This window comes from Vulpes vulpes, chromosome 10, assembly GCF_048418805.1.
Source record: "Vulpes vulpes isolate BD-2025 chromosome 10, VulVul3, whole genome shotgun sequence".
Classification (NCBI taxonomy): Eukaryota; Metazoa; Chordata; class Mammalia; order Carnivora; family Canidae; genus Vulpes; species Vulpes vulpes.
The window spans coordinates 24,098,867-24,121,545 of NC_132789.1; the positions used below are offsets into that span (position 1 = coordinate 24,098,867).

Here is a 22,679-nt window from a genome sequence, read left to right on the forward strand (position 1 = left end):
AGCTGCAGGCCCACTGGCCTATGCTCTCTCTGCCATGGCCAAATATTCCCCGAGAGCCCACGGCCAGTGAAGAACTGGAGATGCCACCACTGCCAGGACTCGCTGGCGAGGCCAATGGGGCCTCACTTCTGCCCTGGGAGAGCTCCTGGAAACCCTGTGTTTGTGCCAGAGCCGTGGCCGCATAGCCATCGGCTCCCCAGAGTAGGGCAGGGCGTGGCCTGAAGGTTGTGACTGGTCAGAGGGGAGTAAGGCCCACTGGGGGACAAGGGACACCCACTGGCTGCCCTGAGGCCACCTGAACAGAGGGAAGAGTGGGCAGCAGCATCCTGGGAGGCCAGAATTGGCCTCTCACCTGCTGGGGGCTCATGGGAGGCCCTTCTGCTCTAGGCTGGCTTCTGTTCCTCCATCTGTTCAGTGAGGGGCTCCCTGAGATCAGCGAAGACCATCTAAGTGGAAATGTCCTTGGTTCTCTAACTAGGTAAGTGAGAAATGAAGTCCCCAAAAGCAGACATGGCAGTTTCCAGCAGGGAGCTACACTTGTTACAAGGCCTAAGAATTCTGTGGGCAGGGAAGGTATCCTCCTCATCTCCCCTTTGTCCCCAGAATGCGGTAGGGGATCTGCCTGGTGCCGAGGAAGGGCTCAAGATAGATGTTACCCGATGGAGGGAAGGAGGGAGGAGATGTATGAATGAGAAGGGCACAGATGAGGCTGAGGCACACCCTTCACGGCTCCTGGACAGGAAAGCCCCACATGTCACTTTAAACCCAGCAGGGAGCACAGATGGAAGCTCCCCTGTTCCTTCTCCTCTTATGCCTGTGCTGCAGCGGTTTGGAGGCATTCCTGACACACACCCCATCACCTGAGGCAGCCCTCAGCTTATCCCCACAAGGTGGCCACAAAGAGAAGGAGGTGGGGAGGCACAGGGCAGCTTTTCGGCCCTATCCCCCCTGCAGCCCACTTCATGCCTCCACCCAGGGTCCCTGCCCAAACACACCCTCCACCTGGATACTCAGTTCCTGCAGGTCTCTCTCTGACATGTGGGAAAATCTGCAGTTGGAGCCAAAGTCACACTGGCCTGCAACAGAAGACAGGGAAGGTAGAGTTACTCACTGCTTGGAAGAGCTCCCACCATGTGCTGAGGGGCACCCTGATGAGGGTATGAGCCTCTAGAATTACGAAGTAACAACCCCATCCCCAGAGAAAAACTTGGAATCTCTCTGACCCCACCCACACAAGTAGCCAGAGCGGCCTGTCTGGTCACTCTGCCCTACTCTCAACCCTGGAATCAAATCCTGAAGCCTTCTGTGATAGGGGCGTATAGGCCTCTGTAGGCTTGTCCATTGTCACTACTCTCTTGGCCCCTACCTCCCGTTCCCCAGCCTCAACAAACCACAGGTAGGTCCCTGAAAGGGTCATGCTTCCTCTCTCTAATCCAGGTCATTGTACACGCTGTGCCCCCTGCATGGTGCCCACCTGCCCATCTGGCTTGCATGAGCTGCTGGACTGCTCCCCAGAGAGGCTTTAACGGTAGCTTACCAAGGACGCACCAAAGCCTGGGGTGGCTTTCCCAATCTCAGCCTGGGAGACTAACATGTGTCTCAAAATAACAGAAGACTAGAGGTATCCTAAGCCAGCGTCACCTACCAGTGGTGTTTTCACATCCAAGTGAAGTCTGTTGGGGAAGCCCCTGATGTGCAGGCCTAATGACCAGTTTAGGGGCAGCCCCATCTCCTGAGGGGGGCATGGCCAGTCACCGGGCTTCCTTTGACCAACAGCACTACCTCTCTCTACCGCCAAGCTCTCTTTCATACCATGTTAATCACCATGGTCTCCTCTTTCCCTTGGCTGCCAGGAAGCTCAGGGCCAAATCCTTAGAGAATATACAGGAACTCAAAACAAGCATGGAGGAAACTAATCACTCTCTCAGCTTTGTCTTACTTTTTGTATCCTTATTTTCATCTGCTCTTGGTTCCTTCACTGACTGAGGTTTTTACGTGTTTGAACTACATGCACCTTTATTTGGTGGATATTTAGCAGTCAAATCAACACTTGGCATCCTTGGCTCCAATTCTGAAGCTTCTTGTCAAACCCATTACCATCTCCAGCCTTGCCTGCTAGGAAGTAGGGCACAGTGGAGAAAGGGCTCCCAGGCTAACTTAATCAGCCAGTCGATCACACCCATCAGTGTCTCCTAGATTTGCCATCTCCCAGCGTTTACTTGTTTTGGGTGGGCCAATAAAATCACGTTCTAGGTCTGAAGAGCTGAAGAACCAGGCCCTGGAAGTCCCAAGCCACAAACCTTGGGAAGGCCTCAAATGACATTAGTTGGCTAATGTACTAAGACCACAAAGTAGACTTAGGATGGTGGCTGGGGTAGGGCAGAGACTCCGCAGAGGTCCAAGCAGGCCAGATAGGGCATGCTGATTCCTGGAGGAACCTGAACTGAGTAGAACACTTTACCTGTCAGTAGAAACTTCCTGCAGGGCCGCTTGTTCTGTTCATCTAGCAAGATTGCAGCTGCATCTGCAAGAACAGAGTGTCTGGGTTCAGACTTCAGCAGCATACAGGCACTTCCTACCCCCAAGATCAGGAGAGGAAAGAGTTCCCATTCACAGAGGAGTGTAGGAGGGGATGACCACAGGTGGGGATGCTGGGCAGAAGCATCTGAGCTTTAGGTGGCCTCAACCCCTCTCATTCCACCCAGACCCAGCCAAAGGCAAGAACCAAGTTTTAGGTGTGAGATTCTTGGCTTTGACCATACAATGGAACCACCTGGATAGTTTTTTCATTTTTTAAAATCCTGGTACCATAGACAACTTCATACTGTCTTTGCAACTTCCTGTGAGTTTATAATTATGTCAATATAGAAAGCTAAGAAAAACCCTCTTGGTGCCCAGGAAGCCCATCAGAAAGCCCCGGGGCTTAGATGTCACTCCACAGCCAAGGCTGCAACTGGCTGCTCTCTGCTCTCTCCTTGCCCCCTGCGAGCTGCAGGCTCTCGGAGCCACAGCCAGGCCAGCCGCCAGACCCCACAGGACTTCCCAGCAATCTTTCTGGATGCAAACTTTAACCCTGGTTTCCTCTGATTTTTCTGACCGTTATTTTCATCATATATTTATGGTTGAAGTTTTGTGTGCTTCTCAGTAGGTAAGGAACAAATCTGTAAGACAGGAATGTGCCCTGACTCAGAGGCCCTGATGTCACCCTGGGGGCTTGGGCTGGACACATTCCCCATTGGTTCACTGCCTTTTCTAGAGGCTGCTGGAGTAAAGGAAATACCACGGGTTTCAGAGTTCAAGTACACTTGACCCCAGGCAAGCTGCTTAATCTCTCCAAGTCTCTGTTGCCCAGAGACTTGGGCATGTTAGTTATTCCAATATGTAAAATGCGAGGAAAATTCTCCTCTGGTAGGACTGCTGTGAAAACTGAGTAAGGTAATGGATGCAGAGCACTTGGCAGCGGTGGGTAGTGATTCCAAACCCTGATGGCCTGTTAGAATTGCCAGGAAAGTGGGGCCGGGAGCGGCTTCAGCATCACATTCCCCAGGTGACACTAATGTGAGGTCAGGGCTCAGAACCTATCATGGATGCGCAACAAACAGTGGCAGTTCTTATTTCGTGTCCTCCTCACAAGCCTCCTGCACAGTGCAAATGTCCTCATTTTGCAGGGGGGAAAACAGAAGTTCAAACAGGAGAAATGGCACACAGTCAGGAAGTGCCAGTGCCAGGTTTGAATCCTGGTGTGTGACTCTAAAGCCCCTGCTCCTTCCCACGTAGTTGCTGGTCTCCTGGTGGCTAGGTACGTGGCTGATTCTTAGGGGAGCTTCTCCCTTCCTCGCTTCCCCAGGCCAGGCAGCCAGTGGGGGTGGGCTGCTACGGTCAGGAGTTGGTTATCAGAGGACTCAGTCCAGGTGACCTGGTGGAGTGTGGGTGGGACCAGCAGGGTAGGGGGTGCCCAACTGTCAGCACTGGGCCTGTCAGACTCACCCCGTCCAACTGGTGCCAGACCTTCCCAGGGGAGGCAGGCTGAAGGGGAGCATGTGAACATTACCCAGCCCCACCTCCATATCCCAGAGGTAGGACAGCTGAGCCTGGGTGGGGGTTTGAGCCTGAGTTGTTACCAAGGCACCCTGACTGGAGGACTCAGTGTGCAGAAAAATTCTAGGCTTCCCAGCATCTGGCCGGTGGTTCTTAACCCCAACCACATATCACCAGGCAGCTTTTAAAATACAGGAATCCTCAGGCCCATCTTTCTCAGGTTCTGCTCTAATTCATTTGAGAGGGAGAGCATGAAAATTGTTCAAAGCTCCTCAATGACTCTGAAGGGCACCGAGTACCGAGACCCCAAACCCAGGGCCTCCATAAAGAAGGCATGCTCCTCCACCCAGCACTCAAGGCTCCTCGTGATCTGACTTCACTGGTCCTTCTTGCTTCATCTCCCAAAATTAACAGCTACCCTGGTGCCTGGTGTTTGTTTGCTTGCTCATTTAGATATTCATCTAACAAACATTTACTGAGCACGTCCTGTATGCCAGGCACCATGCCAGGATGAGGATTTAGTTGCAAATAAGTCAGACCTGCTTCTACCTTCCGGTCCAACAGTCACACTAAGCCATGTGGACATAAACAGGGAACAGCTAACACGCACCAAATGACCTGACCTCACCCAGGGGTTAGAGAGGCCATCCTGAGGACACTTTGCCTGGGTTGAGTTCTGAGATGGAAGGGCAAGGCTGAGGGCAGGGAGGACAGCTGGAAGGGCATGCCCACTGAGGGGACAATACCTGTAATGCCCAGAGCAGATGGAGCTTGGAGGGCGAGGTGGGCAGGGCATGGAAGCCTACCTAAGACAGGGGTTCTGCCCAGAACACACTGTTGTAACTGGGGGTGAGGTTGCCTAGGAGAGGGGCCCTGTTTTATTCACCTGTAAGTCTTCGGAGCCTGCCTGGGAACTGAGGACATGCTAAGTGCTCACTGAAATAAAGGGCCTTAGGCCAATCCTTTTGTGGATGCACATTGTTCCTTAGGTGCCACAGAGCATCATGAAAACACTGAGCCACCGTCACTCCCTGGGAGGTGGATACCGTTGTTGCAGCTGTTTTACAATTGGCAGAATTAGGGCTGCATTGTTAGTGAGGGACGCCATGGGACAGGTAGCCAGTCAGCCCAGTTCCAGGCCTCATGCTTGTCCTGGCCATGGCAGAGGCATGGCCAGCCCCTCGGGGGTTAGGGGACTCATCGAAGGCCATGACGCTGGGAGCAAAGTGGGTGTTGAGTCCTAGCCCAGGCTGGGGTACCACGTGCCTCCCCAAAGTCTATGCGGTTTGCTCAGGTAAGCTGGAGCCCTGGGGAAGCCTCGTCAAGTGGAAAAAGCTCATATGCCACCTGTGGGCCCAGGGTCAGTAAATCTACCTTTAAGTGGGATCTCCACCTACCCAGCTGCTTTGCGGAGCTGCCCTAAGGACTGAATGTGCCTGGGGATGTGTGAGGACACTAGGAATGCAGGGCCCCTGGGAAGGGGCTTTTGGTACCCACTCTTTCATCTTTCCTTTAAGTAATACGATAGCCTCTACCAATCAGCCCTCGACCCAAAGACCACCTGTCCTCACCTGAGAATCTGGGGCTGGGGGCGAACACCAAGGTAATCTTGGGGCCTAGCTCCTGCCAAATCACAGTCCCTACTGGACTTGACGTGCAAGGAGCCTTTGCCTGAAACCAGAGACAGAGGCCTCCCAGGCACCTAGGAGACGCTTCCGCCACTGAATTCCCTTCTGTCCCCGCTCTCAGTCCCTTGCGACCTCAGCCATGCCTGGCTTGCTGAGCAGCCTGGCCATCCTCCACACCCAAGCCTCTGAGCCTCAGCTTCCTCCTCAGAAAGGAGTCTGGGAGAGCTCTGAAAATACTGTGCCAAGGCCCCATCCAAACTTGCCTCTAGTGATGGGGTCAGGTCAGGTGACCAGTGTTTTTTATTTCAAGGTTTCCAGGTGATCCTAACTTGAAGGGTGGAGCTCTGCTTTAGAGAACTGCTGATAAAGCAAATGACAAACCACAAAAGTCTCCCAGCATGCAGCAGGCACTCTATAAATGTCCACTCCCTTCTGGTGAATTCTGAGTCTCAGACCAGGTGACTCTGTCTCCCCTTTTCCTCCCCTCTTGGCTGCTGAGACTCAGCTCTTTCCTTTTGCTCTGGGAATCCTGCTCCCCAACTCATGAAGCATTGGCCCTGCCCCAGTTCATTCTAGAAGCTCCAGGCCCACCCTGACCCAACCACCAAGCTTCCTTTCTGTTTCACTGGCTCCTGGCTGGCCAGCCAACATTTCCCTGGCTGTTCTTCAATGTCTATGTCTGATAACAGCAGGGCAGCAGCAGCAGCAGCTCCTTTGTAGTGAGCACCTCGAAGATGCCAGGCTCTGTGCTAGGTGCTTATGGCCTGAGCTCATTTGCTTTGGTAGCACCTCCTCTGAGAAGCCTTTCCCGGAAAAGTCCTCCCTCCGGCAGCTCCATTATTCACCTGGCCAGCCAGTCATTCAACAGCCACTTACTGCACCCCACACGCACACAGCAGGCAGTCATCACTGTCAAATGTAGCTCTGGTCATGTTGGCCACTGCCTAAAGCCCTTCAAAGACTGTCCTCAGCCCTCACTCCAGGGACAAACTACCCTCCTTAGTGTGGCCTCTGCAGACTTAACAATCTGGCCCCAGCCCTGCCACCGCCTTCAGCCCCTACCACTCTCCTCTCCTGCTGTATCCAGCCATACCTTCTCTCCTCTTCTGGAAGAGCACCTGATACTTTGCTCATGGCCGCCTGCTTCTGCATACCCTCTGCCCCAAATGGTGTGGCTGGCTCTTCCCTATCTTTCCAACTGTTGGATCAAACAACATCTCCTTGGAAAAGCCTTCTTCCTGGCCACAGTATCCCCAGGGGATGGCAGAACAGCACCCTCACCTGGGCCAAGATTACTGGGGCAGGAGCTCACATTCCAGCTTGCCCCTCCGAGGGCCCATCTGCCCCTAGGGGCCAGTGGCCCCACCCTTCTCTTTTTTGCTCCTCAAAGAGCCCAGACCAAGACTGGCACTGGCCCATGGCATTTCCTTGTCTGACAATAAGAAAGATTGGAGACCTGCCCTCCACTGGCCCTGCTTCCTAGCCAGCCAGCACTCACCTCGAAACATGTCATACCAGACCTTCTTGGCCTTGAGGTGCTGTAGCCCATTTAGGTGCTTCTTGCGGTTGTGGAGGTTGTCCTGGAAGGAGCGGTTGCAGTAGTCACAGAAGTAATGCTTCCCCATGGCCACCTACATCAGGTGCTGCAGCTGCCTGGGAACCCCAAAACACTCAGTCAAAGGTATGGAGGAAATGCCCCACACCAATGCCCATGGTGATGAGTGAGCAGAAGGCAAGCTGAGGACAAAGCACAGGCTGACATCCCACAATGTCCACTCCCCCTAATCCCGGGTGGGATACATGTGACATGCCGTGGGCCCTTGTGGCTGCCCTACAACTAAGGGAAGGGAAAAACAAGCGGTGAATTGATGGAGATCATAGTCCTGTAGGACCCGAGTCTCCATCAGTTTACAAATATCTTAGTGATTTATAAGGAAATAGAATTCTTTTTTTTTTTTTTAATGATTTTACTTATTTATTCATGAGAGACACAGAGACTCAGGCAGAGGGAGAAGCAGGATCCCCATGGGGAGCCGGATGCTGGACTCCATCCTGAGGCCATGGGATCATGCCCTGAGCCAAAGGCAGATGCTCACCAAAGGCAGTGACCCAGAACCTCAGTGGGTGAGACCAAGGCATCAGCATTTTTGCAAAGCTCCTCAGGGAATTCTCATATGCAGCGAGGCTGGGGAACCACAGCTTTACTGGCCACTTCCCCCCAGCCCCCACTCCACTTCTGGTTTCTTCTCTCCTCATCTCTCCAATCTGGCCACATCAGTCTCATTCCTGCTCCTCATACACACCAGGCACACAGCCACCTTCTGTGTTTGCACCTGCTGGTCCCTCTGCCTGGATGCTCTTCCTTGCCACCCCAGCTCACCTGATTCCTTCAATCTTCATTTAAATACTATCTTCTTAGTAATCTCCTCTGACGGCTTTATGTAAAATTGCAGAATGCTGTACTTAGCTTTCCCCATTCCCTGCTTCATTTTTATCACCTTTGAAGTAATAAGTCACTTGATATGTTTATTACTTTTTTCTCCCAACAGGAATATAAATCCATGCGGGTGGGGATATTTTTGTTTTGTTTACTGCTGAAGCTTCAAGTACTCAAAGTGGTGCAGGGTACAGAGTAGGTAACCATTACTTGTTGTGTAAATGGATTAATTCCCATTCTCCTATTCCCAATTTTTCTCTGACAACTGAGGTTCAGAGAAAGAAAGTGATTTGCCCAAGGTCACACAGCTGATAAGCAGAAGGCAAACTTAGATGCCCTAAAAATCCCACTGCTGGGTGTCCTCTCTTCCATAGTGAGCTCAAAGCTTACAGAAGCCAGAGGGCTCAGGCAGAAATGCAAACAGGTTCCCAAGGAGATTAGCTAAACTCTTAGGTGGCAGGTCCCCACCAATCAGAGAGGGAAATGAGAATGTGTCAGGGTGTTAAGCCTCTGAAGACCCTTCAGCCATGGTGACCACAGCTGCCATACCTGACCCAGGAGCTCTCCAGCCATAGGCAGGGGGCAATTCTATGAGTGTCAGGGACAGCCCTGGGGTCCCCAGTTTGCTGACACAAGACCAGAAGATGAATGGGTCAACACTGGGCTGTTAAGTGGGATCTGCAAAGGCTGAGCCCAGACCAGCCCCTTCACCCTTCAGATCCTATAATCTGATTCCCCACTTCCCAGAGCAGGTTCTTGAGGCTCAGAAGAGGAAGGGAAGTGACTTCCCCAAGCAACACTAGCAGCAAAAGCCTGACTCCCGGGACTTGGCAAATTAAAGATATGGCCATGACCTGACCACAGGGCAGACGGATGGGAGAATGCATCTTGCAAGAGGAGAAGGGGGAGAGAGACAGAGACAAACAAGCCTCCTGGACAGTTCAGGCAGCCAGGTGGGCCGATGGAGAAGGCTGTTCCTGTGGCACCAGGGACAGCAGCCATTAAGTCAAGGGCTGTAATGGGATCAGGAACAGACAGTCATTCAAAATGAAAACGTATAAAACCTCTCTTCTCCTATTACTGCTGAGAAACCGCATCCCAGACACACGGACTTGATATATTAAATTTGGCAGCTCTAATACACCCCGTCTTGCCAATAAACTTATAGGAATTGGATTGAAATTGTAAGAGATGAACGTTTAACGGCCGAGTGCTTAACCAAGCCATTCACGAAGCCTGAAGCTCTGAGGAGCTGCTGGCTCTGGAGAGTAATGGGGAGGGGAGGGTGTCCCTCCCGGAGGGAGAGATGGAGCGGTGGCTCTGCAGCAGACTTAGCTGGACAAAACCACACAGGGCCTGGGAAGCCAGCCTTGTGACCTTGGAACTCTCTAGGCCTCTCTTCTCACTGCCGGAAGGTGAGACAATGGGTCTGACAGGTTTGCTGATTGCAGGGGGAGCAGTACACAGAAGTTTGCTAATCCAAATGAACTGTTAATGAAAGAGTAATGCAAATACAAATGGCACAAATCATGTCCAGCACTGAGCAAGTGCTTAATAAATGTTTCCTACTATTTGATTTACCGAGTACCTACTACGTGCTGGCACAAGGCTAAAAGCTTTATAATGCATTATCTCATTTAATCCTCAGGAGAACCTGTAAGGTAGGACCTACTACACCTTTTCAGATGAGGGCACTGAGGCTCTAAGAAGCAAAATGATTTTGCTGAGATCACAATGCTTGCTGGAAGGCAGCCAAGCTGGGTTCAGAATCCAGGCAGGATGGCTCTAGAGCCCACACCCCTAATCACTTACAAAAGTCTCCTCCTAACAAATCATACTGCTAACTGCTCTCCTTTTGAATCACTCACTAAACCCCTCAGACCACATGGCCCCTTCAAAACCCAAGACATATGGATTATAATCCCATTTGCGAAGAAGGCTGAGGCTCAGAGGGATGCTGTGGGGTGTCCCAGGTCACACTTCCAGGAAAGACCGGGTAGGTCTCATGGTGTCCACACTTCCATCATCTGGGAAAGCCTCCATGAAGCTAAATAAGGAGCCCCTCGGCAGCGGATTCTGTGTATGTTCACATTTCCCCTTCTCTCTCACATGCACAAACTGCAGAGGACAAACCAGCCTCAGCGGAGAGGTGCAGTGGCAGTACCACCCTTTTGCATCGGGCAGAGCGGAGGTGCTCAGCTGTCTAGGCTGGCTCAATGGACCCCACACCCTAGTCCCAGCTCTGCTAGGTAAAGCTATGGCTCTGTCACTTGCCCACTCTTGGCCTCAGTCTCCCCACATGTGAAGCAGGAGGCAGGCAGCTAGACAAGGTGATCTCTAAGGGCCTCTCCAGATCCAGATTTAAATTCAGGTGCCACTTCTTTTAAATTCTGTGATCTTGGGCAATTACTTAACTTCTGGCTTCAGTTTCCTCCTATGAAAACTGGGGTAGTAACAGTGCCCACTTCAGGGATTGTTCTGAGAATCAGATCATCCACATATGGCCCCCAGGAGCCCCTCAAGAAACAATAGTCACCATCACCATCATTATTATTGGTCTCCAAAAGGCCCAGAAAACTGAGGCTCAGAACAAGGAACAGGATGTCGGTGTCCAAGTGACCACTGGGGTCAGGTGGTCCATATACAGAGGAGAAATGTGAGGCCAGGAAAGGGGAAGTGAGTTGCCCAAAGTACATAGCACAAGGCAGGGGTGGGACTGGAACGTTAGCCTTCACAATGGACCTGGATGCCTGCCCTGAACAGCAGCTCTGCCGAGCCCATACTTCCTGGGGATGGTGTCTGGAGAGCAGATAAGCTCCAGGGCAGCCAGTGCTTCCTACCCACCTAACGGGACTATCCCCATGGAGGTAGAGGTCCTGGGCAGGAGCTGGGCTTTAGCAAAGTGAGTGATCTCACCCAGGCAGCAGCCATGTGTGAACTTCCAGAGCTCCTGACCCAGCTGCTTCCCTCTCTAGTGCCTTGATGCACATTAGGAAAAGGTGTGGGTGCAGAATCCTTCAGACAGATACAGTGCCCTGCCAGAGTTTATTTGGCAATTTGGCAAGCAGGGCGTATTTCACTCCGACTCACCCCTCAGCCAGGTGTCCTTGCACAAGGCACAGCCTGCATCACCACACTTGGCAGCCCTGAGTGGGAGGTCAGGGAAGGGGGGTGGAGACAGCTGGACATCTCTGATGGCGCCCAGACACCAGCATGGGGTGCTGACTAAGCTGGCCCGCTCTGCCATGATTCATCCTCATCCTCTGAGGCTGGTGCACTGGGCAGCACGTAAGCAAGGCCCTGTCCAATACAGAACCATCAAGCCGCACTCCCTTGCTGGGAACACAGGCAGTGCCACCCACCCACTCTTAAGGACCAGGTCCATGTTTGCAACAGCATCTGCTGGCTCCCTGGAGCTTCACCAGGTGACAAGGTGGCTCCTCATGGCCAAAGGGCAGCAGGCAAGGCTAGTGGGATGGCCCTCTGGGGTCACACAGGTGTGGGTTTGAATCCCAGCTCTGCCACTTATCAGCTAGGTGACCTCTAGAAAGTTATTTCATCTCCCTGCATATGTCCTTAACTATAAAATAGGGATCCCACTGCTACTGTGGATTGACCAAGGCAGTAGTATATTAGGATGCCTACCACATAATTAGTGCTCAAAAAACAGAGGTTATAACTGCTGGTACTATGACCATCCAGGTGGCTCACTCCCTCGCCCTCCTGGTGAGCCTGCCCTGACCATCGGACTTAAAATTGTGGCCAAAGTGGCAGCTGCAGGTACTTTCACGCCCTCTTACAACCCACTGTTTTCCATAGCTCGTCTCACCTCACCTGCTGGTGTACTGTCATGTGCACCGCCTCCCCACTAGACTACAGGCTCCATGAAGGCAGAGAACTGTCCGCGACCAAGAATTCTGTCCATCCTGCTGCATCCCAGCACCAGGAACAGGGCCTCACGCATGCAATTGCTTGTGGAAGGAGCAGCCCGCAGAACCCGAGGCCTCTCACCCTCTGCTCACCTACAGCTTCCAGACCCAGGCCCTCCTCTCAAGGGTGGATCTAGGGACCAGGATAAGGATGGAAGAGAAGAAAGACACATAAGACCCCAAATATGGGTCTCTCGCTGCCACCACTGCCCTCCCCGCAGGACTTCTGTCTCCAGCAGAGCCCTGCTCTACGGACTTAAAACCACTGCCATCCTGTGGCACCTGACTTCAGTCTTCTGAGCTCAACGAAAAGATTACCTACTAGTTGAGACATCTGGGGTGGAAGAGGGAAGAAAAGAGAACGGCAGTGGGATGGAGTGAGGGAAGATAGCATGGGATCCCTGCATGCTAGGCACCTGGCTTTTGTTCTCTCACAGAGACCCTCTGAGTAGATAGCAAGGTGTCCATTTCACAGATGAGGACACGGGTTCAAAAATACTCCTAATTAAAAAAAAAAAAAAAAAAAAAACTCCTAATTTGCTCAAAGCCAAGACTGGGAGACACACCAGTAACAGTCATTTCTTATCAGCCTGAGTGCTGCTGGTGGCCAGTGGCACAGAGGACCACCACACACCCTCTTGGAGAGACCCCACCCTGACGCTGTGAAGCTATATGCTGACACCCCACAGCCAAGGCGTGGAGAGCCAGCACTGCCTCTGGGGTCTGATTGAGCCTCAAACGCTTTCTCTTTCCATTCCACTGGTCTGCTGTCGTGGGGCAGAGATTTGTGCTTCATTGATATTCTTGGTTCCCTTCATTGTGTGTGTCTCTGGTACAGAGCTGTCTTTGGCACAAGGCTAAAATAAGCCAACAGCTCGGCCGTGGCCAAGGGCTGGGATGTGCACTGTAATAATTATCCAGGACTTGTGCTCACCACATGCTGCCCTGAAGCTCACCTGTCATTTCTTCTAATTATGGCACTGCCAGACCCCAGGTAAACAGTAAACGGCAGCCAGAGGATGGCTTTATTGCACACCCGCTAGGAGCACAGCAATGTCCCAGAGCCACATATGCCTGCCGTCTGGAGTGGATGGCATCGGAACTGCCTGTGGGGGTGGCCGGCAAGCTACCCACTCAGAACACAACTCCAACAGAAGAGCCAGGAAGCTCCAGATGCCTTCCCTAATAGGAGTCCCGTTATGTTAGAGGTCTCCCTCAGATGCCTCAGTGCTTAGGAGCGACCACACACGTCTCTCATCCTGACCTTACCCCCTGGGGTAAGGCATGTATATCATCATACTCCCAGCACTATAAGGCAGTGCCCGCCACCTCCCCTCCCCCAGCAATCCTAACTTGGCAGGTCTGGGCTAGGGCCAGGATCTAAGAAAACTGATGTACAGTCCACAGATCACAGACCACACTCAGAGAAATGCTGGTCTAAGGAAGATGATGGACTGTAGAACAGAGGGGGTGAGAACTTGCCCATCGTCACACAGACTACCTAAGCCAGTCCTTACTCTAATCATTCAACCCACGTCTGCATCTCATCCCTGCCATTTCTAGGTTGTGACACTCTCAGCAAACTACTTACTCCCTGGGCCTCACCTGGCAAGTAGGAGTAATAATCCTATTCCATATGATTACTATGAAGATTAAATCATGGATACTAGATGCTGGCATGCTGATGGTGCTCAGTACACATTTGGATGTGGTAGCTAGCCTCTGTGGCCATCTTCAGGGCTTTGCGCTTTGTGTTGTCTGCTCCCAAACTATACTATATCAGGACTGTGTGACTAAAAGAACATCATAGTAGACATGCGGATATGTCACTTCCAAAATCAGGTGATAAGACAATATGCTTTCCATCTTGGTGCCTCTTTCTCTGATCACTTACTCTGGGGGAAGCCAGCTGTCATATTGTAGGCAGCCCTATGGGAAGGCCCATGTGGCAAGGAACTAAAACCTCCTGCTAACAGCCATGTGCATAAGCTTAGAAGTGGACTCTCTGGCCCAGTCAAGCCTTCTGATGAGTACAGCCCCAGCAGATAGCTTGACTGACACTTTATGGGATCTCTGAGCCAGAACTACCCAGCTAAGCCACTCCCCAAATTCTTTTTTTTTTTTTAAAGTAAGCAGTACACCCAATGTGGGCTTGAATTCACAACCCTGAGGTCAAGAGTCATATGCTCCACTGACTGAGCCAGCCATACTCCCACTCCAAATTCTTGACCCTCAGAAACTGTATGAGAGATTTGTCGTGTTAAGTTGCTAGGTTTTGGGGCACTCTGTTATGCAGCAATAGCTTACTGATACAGTGAAATAAATGGAAAAACTAAATCACTTTAAAATATGTGATGGTCACAGCTCCATAGTGCCCCATATCCCAAAATACTCCTGAGTTGAGTCAAAAGAGCCATCCCACACAGGCATAACTTTTGAGTTCAATGGTTCCCTTCAGCTATTTATTCACTAGCCGAACATTTGCTGAACACTTTCTCTCTGCCAGATGGGTTCACACCTCATGACACAAAGTCTCTACTCTCATCAAGAAGGGGCAGTGAATATATGCTGGGATGGCTGACAGTTGTGCCCCTAGTAAAAATACCAGGTGATAAGCTGTGTGCCAGAGAGCACCAAGGAGAGGCACCTACATCTAATAGGAATTCCTCCAAGGAAATGATCAGAGATGACCTCAAAGACCTAGGTACTAAGGTGGTCAGTGCAATGTAGCTTGTCCTAAAACTGATATCTAAATGTCCAACAGTAAGAACAGTTGACAGTTAAACATTGCCTAATATAGGTAGGCTGCTCAGTTTCCCCTACAGGGTAGGAGTGAGGGGTTCAATGACATGACTCACAAAGCCCATTATCCTCATCTTATCCTAAAACGACTGGACAGAAGGAGCCCACAGCTTGCAAGGATCAAGAGTAAGGCATGAGCCACATCTGTGCAATGCACTACCACATAGCCATTAAAAATCAAGTCAAAGGAGAGGTGCTTTGGTGGTTCAGTTGGTTGAATGTCCAACTCTTGGTTTTGACTCAGGTCATGATCTCAGGATTATAGGATCAAGCCCCATATCAGGTTCCATGCTCAATGGGGAGTCTGCTTGAGATTCTCTCTCTCCCTCTGCCCCTGCCTCTATCTCTCTCAAAATAATAGATAAATCTTTAAAAAAAGAAAAAGAGGGATGCCTGGGTGGCTCAGCGGTTAAGAACATCTGCCTTCAGCTCAGGTCATGATCCTGGAGTCCCAGGATCGAGTCCCGCATTGGACTCCCTGCATGGAGCCTGCTTCTCCCTCTGCCTATGCCTCTGCCTCTCTGTGTCTCTCATGAATGGATAAATAAAATCTTTAAAAAAAAATCAAATCAAAAGAGACCATTCCCTATACAGCTAAATTTAAAAATGGCTCCTTATCACAATAGTTTATACCATATGATACCACTTTTTAAGGAGAAAGAACTTCCTGCCCAACACACCCACCTCACACACACACACAATGCTAGGCAGACACAGAGTATTATGATTATGTCTGGATAATAGGATTATGTACAAAATTTTTTCTCACTTTGTGTTTTTCTAAGTTTCTACATTTAGTGTGTATTGTTTTAAATTTTCTCAAAAAATCCCCTTCAAAAAAGTGGGAAATTTGCCAAGCAAGGATAAATACTATTCCTTCTCCCTTAGGAGGCTGCTGTGGATGGTGCCAATGACCTGATTCACCTGGATGGACCAGTCAGGGGTGGTGTTGAAAGAGATCTACAATAGACATCACCCTCAATCCCTGGCTGAAGGCTGATAGAACGCACCATGATTCCAAGCAGACCTGGGTCAGCACAGGGTGGCTAAACCCAAATCTGGGCTCTAGGGAATTGCAGGCCGGAGACAGAGTTTCTCATCAGATAGTTACAAGTCCCAGGAGGCCAGAGCTTCCAAATAGGAAAGTTAAAAATAGTCTGAGACTTCTGAACCAGAAACCTGGACTCAGAACTGCCTCTACCTCCCCCTTCTTCTACCCACAGTCTGGTCCTGTCACCACCCTCACTTCTGGGCAAGTTAGGTCTCATCTCCTGGCATCTGAACAAGCCTCTTCAGTTCACCCCACCCTGAGCAGCAGAATCAGATCAACCCTTTTAGAATGATTCCTGCTCAAGATTTTCAGGACTTCTGGTAAGGAGCTTCATACAAATGAAGTCTCCTGGGTCAGATCTCCAGGAATTCAGACTCAGCAGATCTGGAGCAAGGCCCAGAAATCTGCATTTTAATCAGTGAATCTAGTGCTCTCTAGTAGGTAGCCCTTAAGACACAAAGCCTGGGGGAACAAACTTCTCCTGCTCATCGACCTCTCTATTCCCTGTATCCCAAAGACAGCCTCTGATGGGGACAGTCACTCTAGGTAGACACAACTCTTGGATTGTCTCAGTCAGAAATCTGTCTGATTATAAATAACTTCAGCTCACTGAAAGGGTAAACCCAACTCGATTGGAATGCTAAACACAATTCATTAGAATGGATAAAGCTGTTTTCTTACTGGTTAGATATCCTGTCATGCTCCAGGTAAGTTTAAATTGAAAATAGAGGTAGTAAAATAAATCAAACATATTGTATTGATGTTCCTAACCTAAGTTTAGTAATAATCAGCATATACTTGGTATTTATTTATTTAAAAGATTTTATTCATGAGACACAGAGAGAGAAGCAGAGACACAGGCAGAGGGAGAAGCAGGCTCCTCAAGGGGAGCCTGATGTGGGACTCCATCCTGGGACTCTGGGACCATGCCCTGAGCCGAAGGCAGATGCCCAACCACTGAGCCACCCAGGTGGCTTTAAATACTTCGTATTTAAAAGTATAACACTGAAGATAATCTGACATGTTGAGTATGACAGATAAGCATTGTGATTCCAATTTAAAATACATTAGTTGGGATCCCTGGGTGGCGCAGTGGTTCGGCGCTTGCCTTTGGCCCAGGGCGCAATCCTGGAGACCCGGGATCGAATCCCACATCGGGCTCCCGGTGCATGGAGCCTGCTTCTCCCTCTGCCTATGTCTCTGCCTCTCTCTCTCTCTCTCTCTGTGACTATAATAAATAAATAAATAAAAATAAAAAATAAAAAAAAATAAAATAATTAATTATGGGCAGCCTGGGTGGCTCAGCGGTTTAACGCTGCCTTCAGCCCAGGGCCTGATCCTGGAGACCCAGGATCGGGTCCCATGTAGGGCTCCTTGCATGGAGCCTGCTTCTCCCTCTGCCTGTGTCTCTGCCTCTCTCTCTCTCTCTGTGTCTCTCATGAATAAACAAAATCTTAATAAAATAAAATAAAATAAAATAAAATATAAAATAAAATAAAATAAAATAAAATACATAGTTAGGAATTGAGAAATATATTGGGGTGCCTGGTTGGCTCAGTTGGTAGAGCATGTGACTCTTGATCTTGGGGTTTTAAGTTTGAGGCCCATGTTGACTGTAGAGATTACTTAAAAGTAAAGTCTTAAGAAAAATATAAAGTAAAATACAGAAGTTAGGGGTGCCTGGCTGGCTCAGTCAGTAGAGCATGGGACTCTTGATCTTGGGGTTTTGAGTTCATACCCTACAGAGCTTACTTAAAAAAATACAGAGGTTCAAATATATAGTTGGGGGGCACCTGTGGGACTCAGTCCGTTAAGTGTGTGACTTCAGTTCAGATCATGATTTCAGGGTCCTGGGAGGAGTTCTGCACTCAGCAGGGAGTCTGCTTGTCCCTTTTCCTCTCCCTTTGCCCCTCCTCCTGCTTGTACTGTCTCTCTCTCAAATAAATATATACAATCTCTAAGAAAAAAAGATGTTGGGGGAATCCCTGAGTGTCCCAGTGGTTTAGCGCCTGCCTCCAGCCCAGGCGTGATTCTGGAGTCCTGGGATCAAGTCCTGCATCGGGCTCCCTGCATGGAGCCTGCTTATCCCTCTGCCTCTATCTCTGCCTCTCTCTCTCTCTCTGTGTGTGTCTCTCATGAATGAATAAATAAAATGTTTAAAAAAAAAAAAAAGAAAGAAAGAAAAAAGATGTTTAAAAAATATATATGTAGGGCAGCCCCGGTGGCTCAGCAGTTTAGCACTCACTGCCTTCAGCCCAGGGCAGGATCCTGGAGACGTGGGATCGAGTCCCACATCAGGCTTCCTGCATGGAGCCTGCTTCTCCCCCTGCCTGTGTCTCTGCCTCTCTATCTCTCTCTCTGTCTCTCATGAATAAATAAAATATTTAAATAAAATAAACTCAGGAATGGACAAAATATATATATATATGTAGTTAGGCAATTGATAAAATATGTATCAGTAATTAATATTAGATCCATCATTTCAAGTTGAATGGTCAGCAATGATTAAAAACACTGGCTGCATATTAGAATCATCTGGAGTGCTGTGAAAGCTACTGATGGCGCCCCCCCCATATCCTCATTTCGTGTCAGAGATGACACCCGTGTATATATATATTTTTAGCTTCCCAGACTGAGAACCAGTGACATAAAATAATTTAAGTCTCTGTTAAAAGTACTGAACTGTTTACAAGAACTTGAAATCCATTATGTTTGTAAGTTTAATTTATTAGATTTTCTAGTAATGTTTAAATATTCTTAGGAAATCATACTTGTTAGGTTATGTATCTTAAGTACTGAAAAAGAAAATCAAATTTATAAGTGAAATAAATGTGTAAGGGAATGTAATTAAGCTGTAGATGGGCTGTTTAAAAGAATTTAAGGTTAGTTCAACTTGAGTTCAAACATCAAAGGAAAAGTAAAGATCATTTTTCTTATTTTTCTAGATTTATGATATGTATAGAGTAATTTCTAAGTTGAGTAAGTGGCTTAAAGAAAATTTTGGTATTTCAAAATTGTTGCTCCAAAATGAAAATTAACTAAAAAAAACGATAAAGTAACTTAACTCCCTGTGGTCTTTCCTAATTCATCCTTATTAAAGTAATTCCTCCTTTCTCTGAACTTCCCATCGGCCAGATTTGTTGTTAGCACAGCATAGATATCCTTTCCTAGAAGCTTCACAACGTTCTGCCCCAAGGAGCTACCAGGATGCTTTGCAAATAGAAAATAACCCCAGCTATGTTTAACTCATCCTGGTTTTAGGGCTTTTCACATTTTTCTTCCCCAATCAGGCATTTCTGTTGCTTTTGGGATCCCTGGGTGGCGCAGTGGTTTGGCGCCTGCCTTTGGCCCAGGGCGCGATCCTGGAGACCCGGGATCGAATCCCACATCAGGCTCCCGGTGCATGGAGCCTGCTTCTCCCTCCGCCTGTGTCTCTGCCTCTCTCTCTCTCTGTGACTATCATAAAAAAAAAAAAAAAAAAAAAAAAAAAAAAAAAAACCCTTCAGGGGCTTCCTAGAGCAATTAAAAATAAGTAAGACTCCTTAGTATGAGTTACAAGGCCATATATGAGCTGACCCAAGCCCACCTCTTCACAGTCAGCCCTACCACCTCCCCTAAAGCACTCCAGGACTCCTGCAGCCTTTTCTTTGCACCAACCTTTTCCTGTTTGGCCGACTTCCATTCATTCCCGTCTCTGGTTAAAGTGTCTCCCTCGGCACTCTAAAACTGCACCGCCAGACTCTCCTCAACCCGTCTTTTGCTTTTTAGAGTATTACTTGTTTGTGGTTACCACATCTCCGCATCTATCCACACACTGGGTGAGCGCTCCATGACTGCAGGGACTTGCTTACCGCTAGGTCCCCAGGGCATGGCCCAGAGGTGGCGCTCCGAAAACATCAGTTGAACGGCGCTAGTATACCAAAGCCCCTATTTCTATTCCCAAGAAAGAATGAGTGGTTCCCAGATCTGCCCCTTCTAGGCCAGAGTTTTAGGGGGCAAAGCGTGTGCAGAACCGCTCCTGCCCCAGAGGCCTGTTAATGTTCCTGGGCCCAACTTTGCCAAAGGCTCCAACTCTAGGCCTGGACTTCGAGGATAACAGAAAAGACTCGCAGAGAAGGAGCCGGGGGCCTGGGCGCCCTTTTATTCACTCCCCGTTCCGTTAAATGGTGCGGTCCACAGAGTGGGGCAGGGGCTTGGAAAGAAGAGCCCCTATTCTCCCGTGGAGAGAAGACGACTAACACTCGCAGCCCCTCGACGTCCAGCCAAAGAGAGAGTAGAGTACCTGCTTCCGTAGGGCCCCACGGCTCGAGCTCCTCCTCCTTCTGCGCCCTCGTGTCGCGAACTGCTTGCTGGGGTTCGTAGTCCTTCCTTGAGTATCAGCCCGACCTTCCCAGAAACCTTTGGGAATCAAAGTAGCTGAGACGACGCGGGGGGAGACGGCGCGGGAGGTGGGGGGCGGGTAAGGGAAGCGCGTGGCCTTCTGGGTGTTGTAGTTCTGGGTTGGTCCACTCAGCAAGAAATTATTGAGGAGAAACACTGGGTAACAAGTCTTACCACACTATTTGGGCTGTCCTGATCTGAATCCTATGAGACTTTTACCCCCGCAAGCCATCACTTACCTCTGTCTTTCAGAACGATAAGCACTGAGATTCAGAAAAACTACAAATCCCATAGAGTGTTGCACGTGGAGGACTTTTGGAGCGCATGGTCGGCCGCGGCGCAGGCGCAGGCTTGACAGCGGAGAAACATGGCGGGCCCGACGTTTACTGCGAGGTTGTACTCGCTGCTGTTCCGCAGGACCTCCACCTTCGCCCTCACCATCGCCGTGGGCGCCTTGTTCTTCGAGCGCGCCTTCGATCAAGGCGCGGATGCGATCTACGAACACATCAACCAGGGGGTGAGGGACTGGGCCATCCCTGACCTTGGGCCTGCCTGAGGGGTGACAGTGGGAGTGGAGGTGGGGTGGGACCCAGTCTACCTTTACTAAGAGGAGGGAAAACGTTGGGCGTCTTTGTTAGTCGACTGGCATATGTCCTCTCCGCAGGATGTGAATCCCAAAACATTGAATGATCCCACTATGGGGGGTGGGTAGGTGGGTTCTAAGTATTGATATCTCACACCCCATATACCCACTTGTCCATTTGCGGAAGCAAAAACTAAAGGCCAGTGAAAGGACTGATTAGGGCTACACCATCAGGGTGAGTCTGGGCTGGAACCCGGACCCAGTCTCCTCTGAGGGTTTCAAGGGCAGATTTGAAAGGGCAGGGGTCATGAAAAGGAAAGCTTCTTAGGTACTGTGGTTGGCCTTTTCAGATACAGCAGTCTTCACTTTCCAAGGATTCCCACGCAGACATTGTGGTAGTAACAACGATTAGGAGACAATATAAAATCCGAGAGCTCTGCATGAGGATACTGGGTCTTGTCACCTTGGTAACTGTGGCTTTCAGTTGGGCGAGTTTCTTAACCTCTCTGAACTTCATTTTTATCTGTGATCTAGAGATAATGGTAACTAGAGTAGGGAACTACTGTGGGGATTGTATGAGATGCAGGCAAGGTGCCTCAGTACCTGGTTGGTGATGTACTCAAAAAAATAACATTTGTTACATTCCTTAGGAGAAAGTGAAAGCGGAAGATAGGGAATAACCACACCTTTTAGACTCACTGTGTGCAGACACTGCTAGCTGTTGTACATGCTTTTTATTATTACACTTGTGGCTCATACTAGGGAAGGTCTCCTGCAGATAACCTTGTTTCACCATTCACTTGTGTTTTTAATTTGAAGCTCTCTGACCTTACAGCCCAGGCCGACCCTGTCCACTAATGCTGTTCGGCCTGTGGCCAGGACCACTTGCTGCCATGAAAGTGTTGCTACTACTGTTCAATCTCTTGCAAGCAGTTCCGCTTGCCATTCCCAGTCTTCGGGAAAGGGCTTTAAGTATGCTGTCAGCTTACCAATCTGTGCTTTTAGGAATGAGAATTAAGGGCACCTGGCTGGCTTAGTAGTAGAGTGCTCAACTCTTGATATCACTTCCCTGTGAGCCTCATGTTGGGTGTAGAGATTATTTAAAAAAAAAAAAAAATCTTTAAAAAGGGGGTGGGGATGAGAATCCAACTAATCCCTGACCCAAGGATCATTGATTTAAGGAAATAAAAAATGGTTCAATGTGAATTATTTGGGGCTATGCATTTAGGACCTCTTGAGTAATACCTGGAAGTTGACAACCTCTTCGAGGCTCTGTTCCCTAATGATTGTGAACTTTTGAGTAATTACCTCAGTCTCTTTACCTCAGTTTCCCATAAAAGAAAGATCATCCTTTTCCACTTAACTTTACATGGGATTGATAACATCAAAGCAGTTTACAAGTGTTAAGTATATGCATCAAGCCTAGTGTTGCTTCCAGTTTGCCCTCCCCAATTGTCCAGACATGGTACCTGTTTCTCTTAAGTTTGTTTTAGAGACCAGAACAGTCGGAGTAGCTGTAAAATATGAGAGACAAAGCTAAAAGTTTGTGGTTCTTGCCTTTAAAATGCAGAAGCTATGGAAACACATCAAGCACAAGTATGAGAATAAGGAGTAGTTCCTTGGACACCCCTACCCACGCTGAAAGGACCAGATCCACGCACCAGCTGTTTGCCCAGAACCAGGGCCTCAGCTTGAAGATGATGCTCAGATTACTCTTCATCAACCACCTTTAGCTGTTGGCAAGAAACAGCTTCACCTGACAGACTCTTTGACTTCTGCCACATTTGAAGTATGTTGGGAGTCATCAATAAATAAATGTAAATTATCCTGA

At 49.3% G+C, this 22,679-nt stretch overlaps 2 protein-coding genes across 4 annotated transcripts in view; one reads left to right on the top strand and one right to left on the bottom strand.

Annotated features, from left to right (window-relative positions):
• ZMAT5 (zinc finger matrin-type 5) overlaps window positions 1-20,283 on the bottom strand; it is a 27,361-nt gene extending 7,078 nt beyond the window's left edge. The window contains exons 1-4 of one of the 3 annotated variants that reach the window (XM_025985931.2): window positions 20,168-20,283; window positions 7,165-7,319; window positions 2,462-2,524; window positions 996-1,076 (exon numbers count right to left, since the gene is read on the bottom strand). In XM_025985931.2, coding sequence (XP_025841716.1) covers window positions 996-1,076; window positions 2,462-2,524; window positions 7,165-7,291 — 271 coding nt within the window. In that variant the 5' untranslated portion in view covers window positions 7,292-7,319; window positions 20,168-20,283. Of the gene's footprint in view, window positions 1-995; window positions 1,077-2,461; window positions 2,525-7,164; window positions 7,320-19,542 lie in introns of all 3 variants that reach the window. The other 2 variants (XM_025985934.2, XM_025985932.2) reach the window with 2 other exon arrangements.
• Window positions 20,284-20,596: 313 nt separating this feature from the next.
• UQCR10 (ubiquinol-cytochrome c reductase, complex III subunit X) lies at window positions 20,597-22,679 on the top strand. The gene is made up of 2 exons (XM_025986009.2): window positions 20,597-20,782; window positions 22,419-22,679. Exons 1-2 carry the CDS (start codon window positions 20,633-20,635, stop codon window positions 22,461-22,463), a joined length of 195 nt encoding a protein of 64 aa, XP_025841794.1. The 5' UTR covers window positions 20,597-20,632; the 3' UTR covers window positions 22,464-22,679.

Excerpts from the sequence above, each read along its gene's own strand:
- UQCR10 (XM_025986009.2), top strand. The coding sequence starts at position 20,633 with ATGGCGGGCCCGACGTTTACTGCGAGGTTGTACTCGCTGCTGTTCCGC. Across the intron at positions 20,783-22,418 it reads ACGAACACATCAACCAGGGG|AAGCTATGGAAACACATCAA; the intron begins GTGAGGGACTGG and ends TTTAAAATGCAG.